The sequence below is a fragment of the Cylas formicarius genome, unplaced genomic scaffold, assembly GCF_029955315.1.
Source record: "Cylas formicarius isolate icCylForm1 unplaced genomic scaffold, icCylForm1.1 PGA_scaffold_3__17_contigs__length_32017465, whole genome shotgun sequence".
In the NCBI taxonomy this organism is placed as follows: Eukaryota; Metazoa; Arthropoda; class Insecta; order Coleoptera; family Brentidae; genus Cylas; species Cylas formicarius.
In genome coordinates, this window is record NW_026844326.1 from 15,613,531 (window position 1) to 15,632,484 (window position 18,954).

General features: G+C 37.8%; 2 protein-coding genes and 1 long non-coding RNA gene across 4 annotated transcripts in view; 2 read left to right on the forward strand and 1 right to left on the reverse strand.

Moving 5' to 3' along the window:
- Positions 1-18,954, forward strand: part of LOC132700040 (synaptotagmin-15-like) — a 123,973-nt gene that overhangs the window by 83,605 nt on the left and 21,414 nt on the right.
- On the reverse strand, positions 1,018-2,477 carry LOC132699128 (uncharacterized). The gene is made up of 2 exons (XM_060665648.1): positions 2,306-2,477; positions 1,018-1,647 (listed from the first exon to the last, which is right to left on the reverse strand). Exons 1-2 carry the CDS (start codon positions 2,349-2,351, stop codon positions 1,295-1,297), a joined length of 399 nt encoding a protein of 132 aa, XP_060521631.1. The 5' UTR covers positions 2,352-2,477; the 3' UTR covers positions 1,018-1,294.
- On the forward strand, positions 2,566-7,895 carry LOC132699129 (uncharacterized). 2 transcript variants are annotated; one of them, XR_009618476.1, is made up of 4 exons: positions 2,566-2,903; positions 2,964-3,027; positions 3,084-3,412; positions 7,243-7,895. It is a non-coding gene; the product is annotated as an uncharacterized LOC132699129 (long non-coding RNA). The 2 variants fall into 2 exon arrangements; XR_009618475.1 differs by lacking the exon at positions 7,243-7,895 and having other exon boundaries at positions 2,577-2,903; positions 3,084-4,305.

Consider the following 18,954-nt stretch of genomic DNA (forward strand, 5'->3'; position numbering starts at 1 on the left):
TGAGAAAACTGATTGTGTTTTGTTTTATACGTCACTTGGAAAAAAGGTTGGCTACTAACCCTACATTTTGTTTTTTTGTTTACCTTGATATTTCTAAAAATAAAAAAGTTACAGCCAATTAAAACGTTATCAAAATAAATTGACCGCACTGTACAGAATCATTTGTAGGTACATAAACAAACACAAAATCATTTTATCTTTAACTACTTCAATAGTACTCATAATGGACATACAGTATGCCCTATCAAAAACGGATCAAAATAATTTAAATCTTCCTTTTGTTTGTTTTGGTCACACAGACTTTTGTTTTCGAGGCAGAAATAAATTGAGAATGTATATGAAGATACCATGAAATTTATTGGAATATGGGTTAACATGTAAAAAAAACTGCTAATAATCAAATATTTTGACTTTGTCTATTCTTTATTTTCTGTTAACGCTATTACCAAACTTAACGCTACTGACTAGATTTTGCTAATATTCAACAACTTTATCATTTTTATTACAAATACAACCACACCAGTGCAAGTTAACATTTGCTTTAATCTAATACCTATAAAACCATACTAAACGTTGAAAACCCAAACTAACCAAAAACTATCACAGAACTAACGGCAACACAAAAAAAACGTTGCGCAATAACAAATTAGATATCACATGTATCTAGTCTATTTGTTTTACATAATATATATATATATATATATATATATATATATATATATATATATATATATATATATATATATATATATATATATATATATATATATATATATATATATATATATATATATATATATATATATATATATATATATATACAAGTAAACTTACATATGCCCTCTTTATACTTTTCTAAGTATGATTTAAATTGTATTATGATGTTGGCGACATAAGAAGACGTTACACCAGTCAAATCATGTATGGTATACAGTAGATGTATAGTGCCGATATAAGCAACAGAAACCGTACATAACCTCAATTTCCTAACCCCCCCGCAGCGGGGGCCCCCCGCGCGTGGCGTCCTAGTGTCCCCCCTGTCTACCAGAGTGCGCTCCGCCCCCCACCCAGCTTGTGTAGCGTCCTGTTTTGCCCCGGTTCCGCCCGTCGCTGCTAGATGTCGCCAGCTTGTGTAGCGTCCTGTTTTGCCCCGGTTCCGCCCGTCGCTGCTAGATGTCGCGCGCTCCGACCGTCGTAGGCCCCCCCGGTAGAGGGCGGTGACGGTGCGGCGCGGTGACGCGGTGGATCGGGAGGATAATTAAATAAACTTGAATTTTAATACATTTTATTTTATTTATAAAATTGGTCTGGCGAGGAGTTTCTTCTTCTTTTTATGTCGATTCAGTCGACCATCCCATTGTTCCTGTTCCTTGCGTTGTTCTTCTTCCCGTTCCCGGAGGAAATCTAAATACGAAGTGCACTCCTCGCCGTCCCACTCCGTCGACCACCCACCCGGGTACTCCTGCTGCTCCTTTGTTTCTTTTGATCCACCGGGTTGCTCCTGCTGCTGGTGATGTTCCCTTGTCGTTTCATGTCGTACCGGGAATTCTAACCCCCGGTACTCTTTGTGTGATTTGAATATGTGACGCCCTAAGCGATGCGCCAACATAATATGCGACTTGTCATACGGACAAACCGCGATTTTTTCTAGAACAAAACAAAGTATGATATGTAGCGTTTCCTATAAAACACACATTTTTTTTTTTAAACAAAACTTCCAAAAAGGGGGTTATCAAATAATTTTAAAAATTGTTTTTTAAGTTATACGCGCATACCAAAATTCACGTTTCAATTCACTGTCATTTAAATGTAAGTGTATTATTGTCAAAAGGGCAAACTGCAATTTTTTAGTACAAAAAATAAACAAAAATATGTATATATTTCGCGTTTTCCCCATAAAACGCACATTTTTGAAACAAAACTTTCAGTAATTTTAAAAATTGTTTATTTTTTAAAAGCCAAAATTCCCTATTCACTGTCATTTAAAAGATATTAAAAACGCTCAATTTAATTCGATTATTATTGTCAAAAAGGCAAACTGCAATTTTTTAGTACAAAAAATAAAACATTTTTGAAACAAATTTAAAAATTGTTTATTTTTTAAAAGCCAAAATTCCCTTTTCCATTCACTGTCATTTAAAAGATATTAAAAACACTCAATTTAAATCGGTTATTATGCAACGTAAAAAAGATGAGTATCATATTTTAAAAACAGGTAGAAACTAACCAAAAAAGTGATAACCCAAACTGAAACCCACAAGAAAAGACGCGCACTGTATAAAGGTAATTAAAATATAAAACTTACCAGTTGTAGGGTCGTAGGGAAATGGACATCGCACTTCTGTATTCATTGCACTGAATATAGTCTATAATACACATGCAACGTATTTATACACATGCACTCCCTTCCATGGTTGAATTAAAAGTCGAAAAGGTCTTCTACCCACAAGCACCAACGCCGATTTGAATAGACGCGATGTTGTCGCCAGACAACCGTGCAGGTAGGAGTCTCAAGGTCAACACGCTTTCACACGGGAACGCAACCGTTTCGGAGTTGGACGAACGTATGTTGCCGCAAAAGATCAAGGCCAACTTGCTTTCATTTTTTACAATCTCCGTATGGGATGTGGAATTTCAAAACGCGCCGAGTCTAAATGTCAAGTTGTTTTGCTTGTTGAGAATAATAATTAATTGCCCCCTTTATATTTGCTCCGTGGGATTAACGTAATGGGAAAAATTTGTTGCAACGCATGTGGAGGTGTCTTCGTTTGTTAACTTTTAGAAAGTATTCTCGCACCGTATAAATACATCTCATTTTTCTCTGTTTTGTCAGTAGTTGTTTTTGGTATTATTCGTGCAACGTGGAAGCTAACTTAGTGGTTTGGTGTTCGTACAAAAAAGCAGTAAGTACCTTTTTTATTGTCTTATTTTAATTCTTTAACATTTGTTATTATTTTATAAAGGTCCTAAAGATCATCTTAGTACTCTCAACCCGTAACCGCAAATAGAATAGCAGCAATCTTAAGCGTAAGTTTTTTTTATTTTTTTAATTTTGAGATAAAATAATTAATAATAATTTATAGATGGACTTAAGTCAACTGAATCAAACCTGTCTTGCAGAAGGTGATTTTGAGCAGCCGATTGTCAAACTGCATGAATTGCCGATAGGCGTTCCGTTTAAAATTACTAGAGCCAAAATTGTTAATACAAAATTTGGCAATTCCGTGTTGCTGCAATTAGAAAATTCCGTAGTATTTCTTCCTACTCGCGTGACAGAAGCTTTCCGTCCGAGACTAGAACACTTTGCGTCGGGGCAGTACAAACTGGTCTACGAGGGATCCAAAGATATTGGAAAGCCCAACTCTTTAAAGAAATTCAAAATAATTCAAAATTAATCAACATATTATACAGGGTAAGTCTTATTTACTGTTATATATTTAATAAACCACGATGCGCGTAAAGCAGATCATTCATAGAGCGCAAATCTTAATTTTAACCTTACAAAAATTAAAAAAGCATATTTCCGACAAGTTCACTCTTAGAGATAGTGATGTGTGGCTTAGGAGACTAAATAAAAATATTGAATCTTGCAACCAAATCGTTTCTAACGAAAAGGATTTATCTATTGGGTTAAAAAGAAAATTACAAACTACAATTCAACATCTGAAAGCTATTAGAAAAATTATTCTTAATTATCAACATAAGCATTTTGGATTGGGATTACAAAGTAGTAGCCGCGAGACAAACACAAATGAAATGGTTGTATGGGAATCGGTAGCGTCGTGTTTCCAGGGAAGAGTTCAGACTGGTGTCATAATTAATTTACTTCATAAAGATTTAATTCAATTTTTAAACGATTCTCGTCCAATATTTCAACAAAAAATTAGTCAAATTTTAAAGAAATTTTTATTGCTGAAAGTAAATACCACATTTTGCGGTGAATTTATTAAGGCAAAAAATGATGTCCAAGGCGAAGTTGATGTTAAATATCTGAGTACCGGAAATGCTGTAGTTGATTTAGGAACAGAATTGAATGATTGGTTTGTTGAAAATGTGCAAGATAAAATTTTAAATCAAATGTCAGAGTTTCAGGAACGTGATTCCGGGTGGGCTTTAAATAATATTATTTATTTAGAGATTAACATTAATAAATTTGAAATGGGTAACGGGTCATCCTTCGTTGAGTTGCCTAAAGAAATTGCGAATAAAAGGGCTTGTATTAACATTAGAAATGACGATCAAGCGTGTTTTTATTGGTCAGTTGTATGCGGACTCTTTCCAGCACGTTTTCGTCAGTATTTACCCTCTTCATATCCATACTACAAAAGTGTTTTGAAAACTGAAAATTTACAAACACCTATGGAAATGAATAAAATAAGCAAATTTGAAAAAGACAATGATATTTCCATCAATGTTTATATCTTAGAGCTTAATAAAAATGAAAAAACTAGTTTTTATTCCGTGTTACCTGCACGATTAACAAAAGAAAAACGCGAAAAACATTCAAATTTGTTGTTAATACAAAATAAATATTATCCAAAAGTTAATGATTTTGATCCTGATCCGCAAGATAATGATTATGAAGAAATAAAATATCACTATTGTTACATTAAAAATTTGTCTCGATTAGTTTCCTCACAGCTCAGTAAATATAATCACAAGAAATACATTTGCGATAGGTGTTTGAATTATTTCAATAACGAAACTCGTCTACATGACCACGAAACAATATGTTCCAGTTTCAATGAGTATAAAGTGTCTTTTCCCAAATATGATTACGTTGAATTTCGAAACCATATATATAAACAAAGGACTCCGTTTGTAATTTACGCCGATTTTGAGAGTCAATTGAGAAAAGTAAATTTGAAAATTTCAGATAAAACCTCGAAATACCAAAAGCACGAAGCTTACAGTGCTGCATATTACTTTAAATGTTCTTATGATGATTCAATATCATTTTTCAAAAGTTATCGTGGTCTAGATTGTATTGATTGGTTCGTGGAGGAAATATCTAATTTATCAAAATTTGTTCGTTCAAAATTTAAGGATATTATACCAATGGATAGTGAAATTAGTCTAGATCAAAGGTCGAGTCATTGTCATATTTGTGAAAAACCTTTTTTAAAAGAAGATGTTATTGTTCGTGACCATGATCATTTTACTGGTAAATTTAGAGGTTTTGCCCATCAGGCTTGTAATTTAAATTTTAAAAAAATATTTGTAGTGCCCGTAGTATTCCAGAACCTTTCTGGATACGATAGCCACTTCCTGCTTCCGGTTTTAGCAAAAAAAAGCTATGTATCCATAGTTCCGGTTAATAAGGAAAAATACATCTCTTTTACATATTTCGAACCTGATTATAACATAAAATTTAGATTTATAGATTCGTTTAGATTTTTGGGAGCATCTCTGGATAATTTAGTTTCCAGTATGGATAAAAATGAACTATATATTTTAAGAAAAGAATTTTCCGATCTCGACGAATCAAAATTAAATTTACTGTCGCAAAAAGGTATTTTTTGTTACGATTACATCGACCATATAGACAAATTAAATGAAACAACTTTACCCCCGATTGAAGAATTCTATAATAAATTAAGTGAAAGCAATATTAGTGAAGAAAAATATTCCCACGCACAAAGTGTTTGGCAGTCGTTTGAAATAAAAAATTTAGGCGAGTATTCAGATTTGTATTTAAAAACCGACGTTATTCTTCTGGCAGATATATTCGAAAATTTTCGAAAAACTTGTATGGCAACACACGTTTTGGATCCGGCGTGGTATTTCAGTATGCCCGGGTATACATGGGATTGCATGCTTAGATTCACAAAATGTCGTTTAGAACTTTTGCGCGACATTGACCAAATTATGTTTATCGAGCGGGCTATACGAGGTGGAATTTCGGTGTGTGTTGGTAGATATGCGGAGGCCAACAATAAATATATGCCCAACTACGATTCATCCAGGGATGATTCCTATATCATGTACTTTGACGTCAATAACCTCTATGGCAAGGCCATGTGCGAGCCTCTTCCTTACGGAGGATTCGACTGGATGTCTCATCAAGAGATTGATTCATTTAATGTCATGAACATTCCAGATGAATCTTCCCAAGGATATATCCTAGAGGTAGACCTGGAATACCCGCAGAAATTACATGACACACATAGAGATTTTCCATTTTGTGCCGAACATCGAGTGCCCCCCAATTCAAAGTTACCAAAACTAATGACTACTTTGTATAATAAAGAAAAATACGTCATACACTATCGCAATTTAAAACAGGCTCTCAAAAACGGTCTCGTACTAAAGAAAATTCACAAAATATTAAAATTTAACCAATCTCGTTGGTTGAAATGTTATATCGATCATAATAATAAATTAAGAACCCAAGCAAAGACAAAATTTGGTATAAATTTATACAAATTGTTTAATAATGCCGCTTACGGTAAAACAATGGAAAACATTCGCAAGCATCGTATTGTTAAATTTGTTAAAGCGTGGGATGGTCGCTACGGTGCGAAAAATTTAATTTCTAGTCCTAGATTTCACAGTAGAACCATACTTGATAACAATTTGTTGCTTATAGAATTAAAAAAATCGGAACTTTGCTTTAATAAGCCACTTTATATTGGAATGTCCATATTGGATTTGTCGAAAACGACCATGTACGAGTTTCATTATAATTACATGCTTCCAAATTTGGGTCCCGAAAAATGTAAAATTCAATACATGGATACGGACAGTTTCATTTATAATATCAAATGTTATGACGCATATGAAAGCGTTATTAAGGCCGATTTAACAAAATTTGACACGTCTGATTATCCTAATGACAATCCCTATAATATACCGCAAATCAACAAAAAGGTTTTGGGGTTGATGAAGGATGAGACTAATGGCACCATCATTAGTCATTATGCGGGGTTAAGGTCGAAAATGTATACTTTCAAAATTTTAACGGGTTCGGTAGTTAAAAAGTCAAAGGGTATTCAGTACAATATTGTAAAAAATAAAATTTCATTTGATGACTACGTAGAATGCTTAACAAATTTTAGGGAAAAGTACGCCACTCAACGAACCATTCGTTCATACACTCACAATGTATTTAGCATCGAACAAACAAAAGTTGCCTTGAGTCCTTTAGACGATAAACGTTATCTTTTGCAGAATTCATATGAAACGCTTCCGTGGGGACATTATAAAGTGCCGTAATTATTTTTTAATATATTTTTGTTACAGATTATGGTCAAACAACTTACATTAGAAAGCCTTTGTATTATAACAATTTGCGAAAATATTAGGTGTAGTGCTGATTTTTTGCTTGAGTCACCTTTGCCTTGGAAACTAACGATACTAATATTTAAATATTATTCGAAATATAGATGGAAGTACCTTAAACAATTAGCGCTCCAGTCTGATGGCAATTCTTTATTAAATTTAGAATTCATTCTGTTGAATAAGAGATTTGGATCGTCTTACAGAAATAGCATTTTGGCAACTCCAACCATTGATTTTGACGGAGAATCCGCTTACTGTTTATGGGTCAGTTATTACAGGATAAAATATTCGGAAATTTTAGTTTGTAAATCTTGTCACTTTATATTTCAAGTAGTTAAAAAATTTAAAAAGAAAAATTTTAGACTTTTATTGGATCACTATCATTTACAGCTGGATATAAATAATTTGAATGATGTATATCACGATAAACAATTTTGGTGTCAAAGCTGCTTTGAAGAAGTTTTGTTCACTGTAGAAACTGAAGATGAATGTAATTTAATGCTTCACGATGAGAGGAAATATGGAAAAAAGTTACGCTTTTCTGATAGTCCATTGAACTATTAATACTGTGGTTTTATTATAACATATGTAACTGTAGATAAGACTTTTATGTATTGATTGTATTCCATTGTATTGCAACAAGAATAAACATGTATATATTTAGACGCTATTTTCTTTTTTACCACCACCACAACACCGCATAATAATTACACAGAAGTTTGTAATTGTATAATTTATTTATTATATACATTATTACTATTTTACAATTTCGTTAAATGCTAAATTATTAAATTGTTCTAGTTTTCTTTTGCACTCTTGAGCTTGCATCCGCGCCACTTGCAAGTCTGTATTAAAAAGCGCAATTTGTGTTTCAATTTCGTTGATATTGCACTCTAATCCCGACAACTGAGACGCCAAGTTTCTTTTTAAATTGAATGCCTCACAAATGACACTTTTTTCTCTACCGTCCGTGAACACTTCGAGCCAATCAGCGGATGACGTTGGAGCTGCAAACGCTTCACTTGTGGTAGTTTTCTTCTTCTTCTTGCGGGATACGACCGACGCACTTTGTTTTCGTTTGGTCGCAGATTTTTTGGTTTGTTGCTCTACAGGAACGAAGCTGGACGGGAGCACTTCTGATGAAGGAAATTGCAACTCGAAATTTTCCAATAAATTATACAATTCGTTGGATGTCACAATTTTCTCTTGAGCCATCATATACACGTATTTATGTCAGAACTTCTAAATCGAGACTAAATTTATTTCAAAACGTCTACGTTGTCTACCCACGAATCGTGCGACTTATCCAATCCCAACCAGCGCACGAGAACCATATTGCCTCGTCTGCGCAACACCTTTTCGACGAGATATAAGTCCGGGTTAACTGTCTTCTGCAATTCTTCTTCATAAAATCCGCCCATTATGGGTTTACCCTGCATATCTTGAAGCAAATACGTTACGGGGTTAGTAACCCGTACTTTAACAATTTTAAACAATTCCGTGGTCCAATTCGGTGTATAACCTTTGTTGAAAACGTGCTTGACTTTGCTGATTCTAACGATGTCGCCGACTTTAAGTTTACGAGGACCGAATATTTTTATGCTACTATACGCGGTTTTCAAAATTCTCTTTTCGTTGCTCTTACTCACATCGATGGGTTTCGTACCCGTCGTTCTATGTTTTGTGTTATTGTATTCATCAACGATAGAGGCGAGCACATCGATCCATTTGTACGTCCCGCGTAAAGAAAAATGTCGAAACAATTTCTCTTTGAGGGTACGTATCACCCGTTCGACAATTGAGGCCTTTTTTATGCTATACGTACTATAGTGGTTAATTTTATGCTTATCCACAAGTTTCAGAAACGTGTCGTTGTAAAATTCTTTACCGAGATCCGTTTGCAAGTTTTGAGGGTGCCGTCCGTCCTTGAGAATTTTGGAAAACGCCTTGGCGACTTCGACCCCGGTTTTGGTTTTCAACGGGCGACACCATACATATTTTGAGAAACAGTCTATCACAACCAGCACGAATTTAAAATTTCTGTTTTGTTTGCTGTAGCGATCTAATTGGGCCAGATCCGCTTGCCACAGGTCATCCATCCCTCGTATTATAGTCCGGCGGCGAGCATAATTTCTGCGTGCCGGCTTGTGCAGTTCTCGAACCAGTTGTACCTTCTCTTTATTCATAATGTGTGTTCGGTTGCGATGGAGGATTTAAAACCCTTTGTTTCAATACCTTCATTATATTCTCATTTTCGTTCGTAAGTCGCTCCATTTTGGTTACAATATCATGAAATTGCTGTGACAAAACGGCGACTTTTGTCATGTGCTTTTCCAAATCTTTCTTTGCGCTCATTTCGCTTAGCTTTTGGTGGAAAACTTCGCGAAACTGCATAATTTCATTTTCGAGTGTAGTGCTACTCATTTTCAGTTGTTCTTCAAGACGCGAGAATTTAGTTTTGTCTTCAATTTGTAATCTTTTCGTGTACGCTTCGAGTTTCTGTCCAATAATCTTTCTCAATGCAATTTTTAATAAATTACTTGTCTCATCCACATATTTTTTGTTAGCCACGTCACCGTCATCGCTAGGCGTTTGGACATTGCAAATTTTTAAATTGTTCATATTGACGTTTCCGTCTGGCATATAGTCGAGGGCGCTTCTAATCACAGTATTAGTGAAGGGTCGTCGCAGCGCGCTAGAACGTCCAAACTTGTCCAGACTCATCGTTAAACTAACGTATAAAACCTGATTCTTTTAGCTCTTCAACGATTGAAACTATTTCGTTATCATGAGACGTGTTGCCTGCGTGTTTCGACGCGATTAGTAATTTCAGACGCTCTACGAGTTCATTGACGTCGTCCCAGTATACATATTCAGTAGGAGCGTCATTATAACGCATATTATAACCTTGACCGCTGTACGAGTACGAACGCGACTGAGATTTTATTAAGGGTCGGATGACCTTGGTATATTTTGGTACAGTCGATGCGCCTTTCAGACGTCCGATCGCGTCCCTGTGCACCTGGGTAGCCTCCATTATTTTTTTATATTGTGCCAAATCGTCTTTTGTGTATGCTATGGGATCTTTCAAAAACACCAAATTATACAAGCCGCGGGTACCGGAATATCTCTCGCCGTCTACAATAATATCGCCAGATCCTTGATGAAAATCCAGCGATTTATTGCCGAGAAACCATTTGGATGATATTTTGTCGTAAACGGGTCCGTAAACAATATCGGTGTCGGGCGATTTTACCCATAAATTTTGAATATATGAATGGGAAATTTCTGGATATTGTTCCAGGTATGATTGAAGGGATGCGTTGGCCACGCTCGATGTGTCAAACACATCATCTTCCTCCTCATCGATATTTTGCATCTCAACGCTCTTATTGGGATCCGGCGTTTCCTGAATTTCTTCCATAGGCAAAAATGATACGTTAACCTTATTTTTTGTTTCTTCGTTCGGTTCCTTTTTGTGTTCCCGCTTGACACCTCGACGTTCAGTTTTTATTTCTGCCGGTGACGGTGATAGCTTTATTTTTGCTATACGTTCTAGCGGCTCGCTGACGGGTTTGAAAAGCTTCCGAATTGACGCATCCTCTTCGCTCTTACCCAATTTTAATGTTAAATACTTCTTTCGAATAGATCTAGACAACTCGTTTACTTTTTTTTTTAGCGCCGCGTCGGCGATGTCGGCGGACGTCGCCTTCATGACTGTTTCTATCGACAATTAAATATCGACTTTTATATATTTATCGAAACCCTTGCGGTAGCGTCCGTTTTTTACGTCGAAATCTTTGACAATTATCAAACAGCCGTACTTTTCTTTCCAGCACTCGGAACAAATTTGTTTAAACGTGTCGTATGAAACGTCGGGTGAGACATGTTCATCATAAACGTGACGTAAATTCATGTCATCCTGTTTAAACAACGCGACAATATTGCAATTGTCACGTATCAATTGCTTGGGTACCTTGGAGTATGTCTGACAGAGATAAATAGCGTCGATGGCCTTGTGTCGGCACATCGAAAAATACTCGCGAATTTTATCTTGCTTGTCGCACGCCACGTCGTCGAAAATAAACAGAGAATTCTCTTTCGCGTCGCTGGGGTCGATTATCGAGTCTCTTTCACTGTAGGGATAATATCCAACTCCTTTGACATTGCTCAATACGCGAGATAACAGTTGATATTTTGGTTGATACAACGACTTTGAGTAGACGTAAACATTTTCGAAACTTGCCCCGTTGGGGTTAAAGAGTAGCGCTAACATGGTGTTGGTTTTGCCGCAACCGCTAGGTCCGCAAAACACCGCCCTAAATGAATTGGGTAGCAGTTGACCGTGTTTGCTTTTGTTAAAGAAACCATCTCCGCAAACCAAATCTAAATTATCGATGGGGAGCTTGAGTTTCTGCTGCACCACCCGCATGACTACAATGTTTATTCGAGACACCTCGTATATATATATACGACACAAGCAATTTCCTTTAATTAGTATGTTATGCTTCGCGTCCGGAAGTGGTCTCGTTAACACGCTTATTAACAAGTTACCTTTTGAAGTACACATTCCGGGTTACCAGTTTTGCGGTCCCGGTACAAAATTGGAAAAACGCTTGAACCGAGGCGATAGCGGGGTGAATCCTTTGGACGCTGCGTGTAAGGTACACGACATTGCCTATTCGCAAAACAAATCGTTAGACGAACGTCATAAAGCGGATAAAGAATTGGAAACGCGTGCGTGGCAGCGAGTAAAATCTAAAGACGCAAAGTTTGGTGAAAAAGCTGCCGCATTCTTTGTCACCGCGACTATGAAAACTAAACGTAAGCTCGGTATGGGTCAACAACGGCGTCCCTCTGTTTCGTTTCGACAGGGTGTCGTGAAAAAGGTTCGCAATGCATTAAAGAAGAAACAATTGTTTCATATCGATAACCCTAAAATGCTTAGAAGATCGGCACTGGAAGCGCTTCGAGCTGGCAGAGCCGCTGTAAGAAAAGCGGGAGGACGTAAAAAAATTAGGGTACCTAGAATTATACCGTTCGAATCAAAATCGGGCGGTATTTTACCACTTTTACCGTTATTAGGAGCGCTAGGGGCTTTAGGTTCGCTCTCGGGCGGAGCCGCTGCTATCGCTAAAACTGTCATCGATGCGAAAAACGCACGAAAGAAACTCGAAGAGGCCAACCGCCATAACCGAGCTATGGAAGAGATTGGAAAAAAGGGATCGGGTCTATTCTTGAAAAAGAGTCCGCGCGGCGGATTCGGTCTTTATCTGAAGAAACAAAAAAACTCCCAATAAAGCTACCCAGAAGGGCTCTATACGACGTCGATTTAATATCTCTAGCGCGCAAATTAAAAATTCCTCACTTCAGGGGTGTTTTTATGCGAGATAGTTTACCCCGTCGAATCAGATCGCAAGAATGCGGAATCGTAAATTTGGATGTTCGTCGAAATAGAGGAACCCACTGGGTAGCATACAAAAAGAGGAAGGGAAACGATGTTGAGTATTTTGACAGTTTCGGTAACCTTAAACCACCCGCGGAACTTGTTAAATATTTCGGCAACAGCGCCAATATCTACTATAATCACGATAGATATCAAAAGTTTACGCAATACAATTGCGGTCATTTGTGTTTGCAATTTCTCTATAAAAAGGACTGAAATCGCGGACCTATAAGCAGTCAACATGTCGATCATATTTACGTTAAAAGGGAACACGTCGACATTATCCATCGACTTTGTCAATCCGCTGCAGTTGGATGAAGATGTAGAGTACGGTTTAGCGCTGATTGGATTCCACTCTTACAACAACATTCCCAACATAGATAAGGGTTCGAATAAATTTTACTACTTCGATGGTAACAATAAAGAAAACGTAATTGAAATTCCGACCGGGTCCTATGAAATTAGCGACATTGAAACCTACATTAACGAACATCTGCCAAAAAATAAGGAAGAGAAGAATACGATCCCAAAGTTAATAGAGGAGATATCAATCAAACCCAACAATAATACGATAAAGTGTGAAATCTACAGCCCCGTATACGGGGTAAACTTTAAACAACACTCGGACAGTATCGGAAAATTATTGGGGTTTTCACAGAAAATTTTGGAGCCCAATATTATGCATTCCTCAGATTTACCCGTGGATATAATAAAAGTGCGAACGATACATGTAGATAGTAACATAACGTCTGGAGCGTTCTACAACGACAGACCTTCGCACACAATTTACGAGTTTGCCTTGTCCGTCGATCCGGGGTACGCCATCGACGAAACTCCTAAATATCTAACGTACTTGCCAGTAAACAAACGACAAATCTACAACATTACCCTACAGGTTCTGGATCAAAACTTTGAGTTGGTTAATTTCCGAGGTGAAGAAATCATCATTAGATTGGAACTTAAAAAATTAACGTAATGTTGATTTTCAACTCAATCGGAGACGCTGGTGAATATAAAAAAGCGAACATCCAAACGGTAGGGTTAGTAACAAAACCGAGGCGTATCCGTAAAGGTCGTCTTACATTGAGCAACAAACAATTTCTCCGATCACTGGGCTACGATGTTATCGAATCAAATATTCGACATACACAGAAAGCCAAAATTTGATGAATCTATCCAGCGCGTGGAGACCCGCACCTATCATCCCTTTGTGAAATCTTTTTTGAACAACGACACCATTGAGATCACGATCAATCAAGGAGATGCCTGGCTGCTTATGTACGACGCTGCTATTTGCATTAAGGGATCGCTGAAACGTCTCACGGGAACCGACCAAGTGCAATTTGTAAACAATGCAGGAGCATTTTTTTTTGAAACTATATCGTACGAGCTGAATGGGAAAGAAGTGGATAGCGTGCGTGATCCGGGTATAGTTAGTACGATTAGAGGTTATCTATGTTACTCGAAAGATGACTCATCGCATCTAGATATTTCCGGCTGGAATTTCCCTGAAAATGCGATTCACGATACAGAAAATGGACATTTTAGCATGCGAATCCCGTTACGACACTTTTTAAACATATTTAATGATTATAATATGATAACTTGTGGAAAACAAACCATAAGATTGGTAAGAGCCAGACATGACAAAAATTGTATGATAATTAAACCAATGGGCGGTGTTGCGGCCAGTGCAATTAAAACAACGGCGGAATTAAAAATTGATAGTGTCGATCTTAGGGTCAAGCACATATTTCCAAACGACGAAATCAAATTGGCTCTGCTGAAATCGATTAGATTAGATCAACCCATATTGATACCCTATAGACGATGGGAACTTCATGAATATCCTGCCCTAACCGCGGGCTCTACCAAAGAAATTTGGTCTGTCAAGACGTGCGCGGCTATCGAAAGCCCCCGATACGTAATAGTCGCTTTTCAAACAAATCGCAAAGACAACGAAGCGAAAAATGCGACGCTTTTCGATCACGTCGACGTAACGGATATAAGATTAACACTAAACGGAGAATATTACCCTCACGAACGTTTACGATTAGATTTTGAAAAGAATGACTTCGTGGAAGCGCATCACAATTACACGGATTTCTACCCCAGTTATAAGGGATGTGAGGAAAAAACTGCGTTGCTTGACTATATGGCTTTCAAAAACTGCGCGATTTTCGTCATTGACTGTTCTCGAAGAAACGACAGTGTAAAATCCAGCACTGTCGACGTAAAGTTAGACATCGAAGCAAAAAAGGGATTTCCCGCGAATACACGTGCCTATTGCATCATCATTCACGATTGTATCGTGGAACAACTACCGCTCAGCGAGATTGTTCGAAATCTAACATAAATACCGCCGGAGGAACCTAATCTTAACCAGTCATATTAAAAATGCGCATCGTTGCGGTAGATATTCAAGGCTTCCAGTTAGAAGATGGATTTGTCGTTAAAGAAATGGCTGTCTACAATGGATGTCAAATTAGTCATTACGTTTTGAAACCGCCGCGTGAATATTGCACGTTGACCGGTGCAGAAAAAAGAACGGTACGCTGGCTCGAACAATATCATCACGGTCTCAAATACAGTTCTGGTTTTGTTCAATATTCCGACATTGATACGTTGATCGGACTACTGATAGAAAATGCTGACTTGATATACGTGAGAGGAAGATCAAAAATGGAATTTTTAATGTCGAAAATGGATCAGGAGGATGTCGCATGCAGAGTCATTAACGTGGAGAAATTCGATGATGATAATTGGTTGAATCCGCCGAAATTTCAACCGGATCACGCCCATTGCATGTTTCACTCCGGAGGAAGACTGCGCATGTGCGCGTTGAGAAATTCTGCCCTTTTATATAATTGGTTGTATTCAAGGATCCCTGTATGAAATAAAACTTTCTTTATTTAAATAAGACTTTTTATTTCAATCCAAAAAAATTAATAATACATTTACACGTAAAAATAAAGCACGCTAATGCTATGATATGAATACAAACTGCGAAACTGTAATCTATTGAAGTATAATTCTTTTTTCGTTCCATTTCTCGAGTAATATTCTGCGTCATCTCACGCAAAATAGCGACTAAAAGCGTTTGGTTCATCACTTCTCTTTGTTATTTTACCTATAAAAGATTAGCTAGGAACCGAATACATTTTAGTATTTTACTGACCTTGAACGAGATGAGAGTCTTGTTGCTATGCTACGCTGTCTTTACTACCTGTTCGGACGTGTCGACGATAGTCGCCGCGCTGCCCGAGGAAGGTGTGATTGAATATTTACAAAAATTCGGATTCCTTTCACCTAACGACAACGAATCTTTAACGCAGATCAATGCGTCGAGTTTGCAACGTGCCCTAATGGATTTTCAGGATTTCTATAATTTACCGGTGGATGGTACTCTTAATAACGAAACCGTCGAACTAATAAATAAACCCCGATGTGGTGTAATAGAAAATGCCTTCACGACTGTTTCGCGATGGCAGAAAACGGATTTAAATTGGTATATTCAAGTACCGCCCAGTCACTATCAAGAGTTAAAAGTGCTGGCAACCGAGGTTTTTAAAATATGGAGTGATGAATCAAATTTAAATTTTTTCTTAAATTATTCAGAGCCGGATATAATGATTTTGATGTCTGACAAATATACTACCCACAGACAAAGCATAAGATGTAAAGGGAACGAATCCTGTCCTTTTGCTTTTGACGGAAGGGGTAACATATTAGGACATGCATTTTTTCCAAATCAACAACAAGAGTGCGTGGAAGTTCATTTGGATAAATCCGAAGATTGGTACTACGGTTTAGAAGTGCCTGCGCCCGGAGGAAAAACGAGCTTGTTTACTGTGTTGTTCCACGAAATTGGACATACGTTGGGTTTGGCGCACAGTAACGATCGCAATGCCATTATGTACCCTTGGTATAGCTTAAATTCTAAGACATTGTCATACGACGATGTTGCAGGTCTTCAACGTTTATATGGTAAAAAAACCACAACCACCGTCCGCGTAACAACTCCGACCACAACAACATCAACTACCACTACTACCACAACTACGAAACCTCCGATAGGGAAAAACGAAACAAAAGTACCAGATTTGTGTCACGTAAATCCATCCATATTTTTGGTTACGTCTAACCATCATATGTATCTATTTTACGACAAATGGGTTTGGATAATAAGATTAGGTGATAAAGTCTACATGGAACCTAAAATGATATCAGATTATGTCCCTATTTACGCTCCTATTTCGCATATCTACCAGAGACCCAACGGACAACTTTTGGTAGTCACCGGTGATTCGTTTTATTTACTTCACTTCCCGAGTTTCACGGTAGTGGGCGACCGACAAAGCGTCCAGCGACTGGGTGTGCCTGCGGGTAAAACAGTGAACGCTATTTTTAATACGTATGGCGGTCGAACGTATATATTTTACGGTAAACGCTACTATGCAGAAATAGACGAGTGTTCTTTGAGTGCGAGTGAACACGGTTTTACTACGGAACTGTTTCCGGGTCTGCCCGACGATTTGTCGGGCGCGTTTCGATACACCAACGGACATTTGTATTTTTTCAAAGAGAAAACGTATTACGAATACAACGAATTTTTGAATAAATTAACGAGAGTCGGTGAAATAGACTTGAGTCTTGTCGGAATTAATTGTCCCACAGAGAGTGTCTTTAAACAAATTAGGGATTTGTTAAGAAAGTTATCGATCTTTCACAACAATGAATAAGAAGTTAGTTTTCTTCGACGATTTTAGAAGCTTGGATACCGATCAACTTGAATTGATTCCTGTGCAACATTTCTTGGAGCATGTGAGACCGCACGATTTGTTAAATATGTGGCATAAGTTACCAGTACGACATCGCAACAATTTTGAATTGCAAACTCATTTGCCCTGCTTTGTTCACTATAACAGACCGGACAGCAAAATGCATATCGACGGCCCGGCACCTCCCCAGAATAAATGTCATTATTGTTTGAGTGTTATAAAAGCAGTTACCGAGATCTAGGATAGATTCATTCGGGCTAGAAACATGGTTTTGTTAAGTGCTCACTTTGTTTTGTTGTCGGCTGTGGTACAAAACGTTTTCTATATACATAAACCTAAGGATGTGATTGAAGCGTTCGTTTGTTTCAAAAATCATAATAATCGGTGCATTTGGCCCGATACGTGGACGCGTATGCAACTCGCTCAGGTCAACGGAATCGACAAGCTACAAACTTTTAGCGTGACATTGTCGAATAACACTACCGCAGATAAGCCGTATTTAAATTACAAGGTACGTTTCGTTTTCGCGAACCGGAGCTACGAAGACCACGGCGAATGGCAAACGATCGCTATCAAGAATTCCAATAACACCAGCGGCGGCGTTAACGACAATTGCGGTAACGAATACAACATCTCGGCAGATCGAAAAACTATTTTAATCCCGCTATATGTAACTACGTGCGCTTGTTTGCTTCTTTTCGCAAAATGCTTATTCAAATTGACTAAATGTAAATATCTCTCTTAATTACACCGATAGTGGGGGGTTGTTGATATATAAGTACATTTGAATTTGATACCGAAGTCAGTCTGTTTGTCACAATGTGTAACAAAGTGGTCACTATCGATGAAAACACGATTTTCGAAATAAAGAATTCAGGTGTCCGTTTCATCTTCAAGAACAAGCACATAGATTTTCAAGTCCAGGATTTTTGGGATTTTTTGTTCTTTCTGGAGGACGAGGTGGGAGAAATCATGTTCTGGAACGACATAACAGTCTACATCGGGAGCAGTATCGAGGTGACCTATTCGAACGAAGAAGAGAGCTGTGAGTTGATACTGAAACGGGATCATGGCGACGAAATTATCCTCGACCGCGATGAAGTAGAAAATCTCATGGACCAGAAACACCGCTTGTACGAAGCATTACGTTGTCTACATATGAGCTAATAAATATTTACTATTGTATCTATAGTTTTTCTTTTATTAAACCGTGATTATTGAGACACTCTGTATAAGTCACTCGACTTGTTTACCGACGACCCGATCACCCGCGTCACCGCGCCACACCGTCTCCGTGCCGCACCGTCACCGCCCTCTACCGGGGGGGCCTACGACGGTCGGAGCGCGCGACATCTAGCAGCGACGGGCGGAACCGGGGCAAAACAGGACGCTACACAAGCGCGCGACATCTAGCAGCGACGGGCGGAACCGGGGCAAAACAGGACG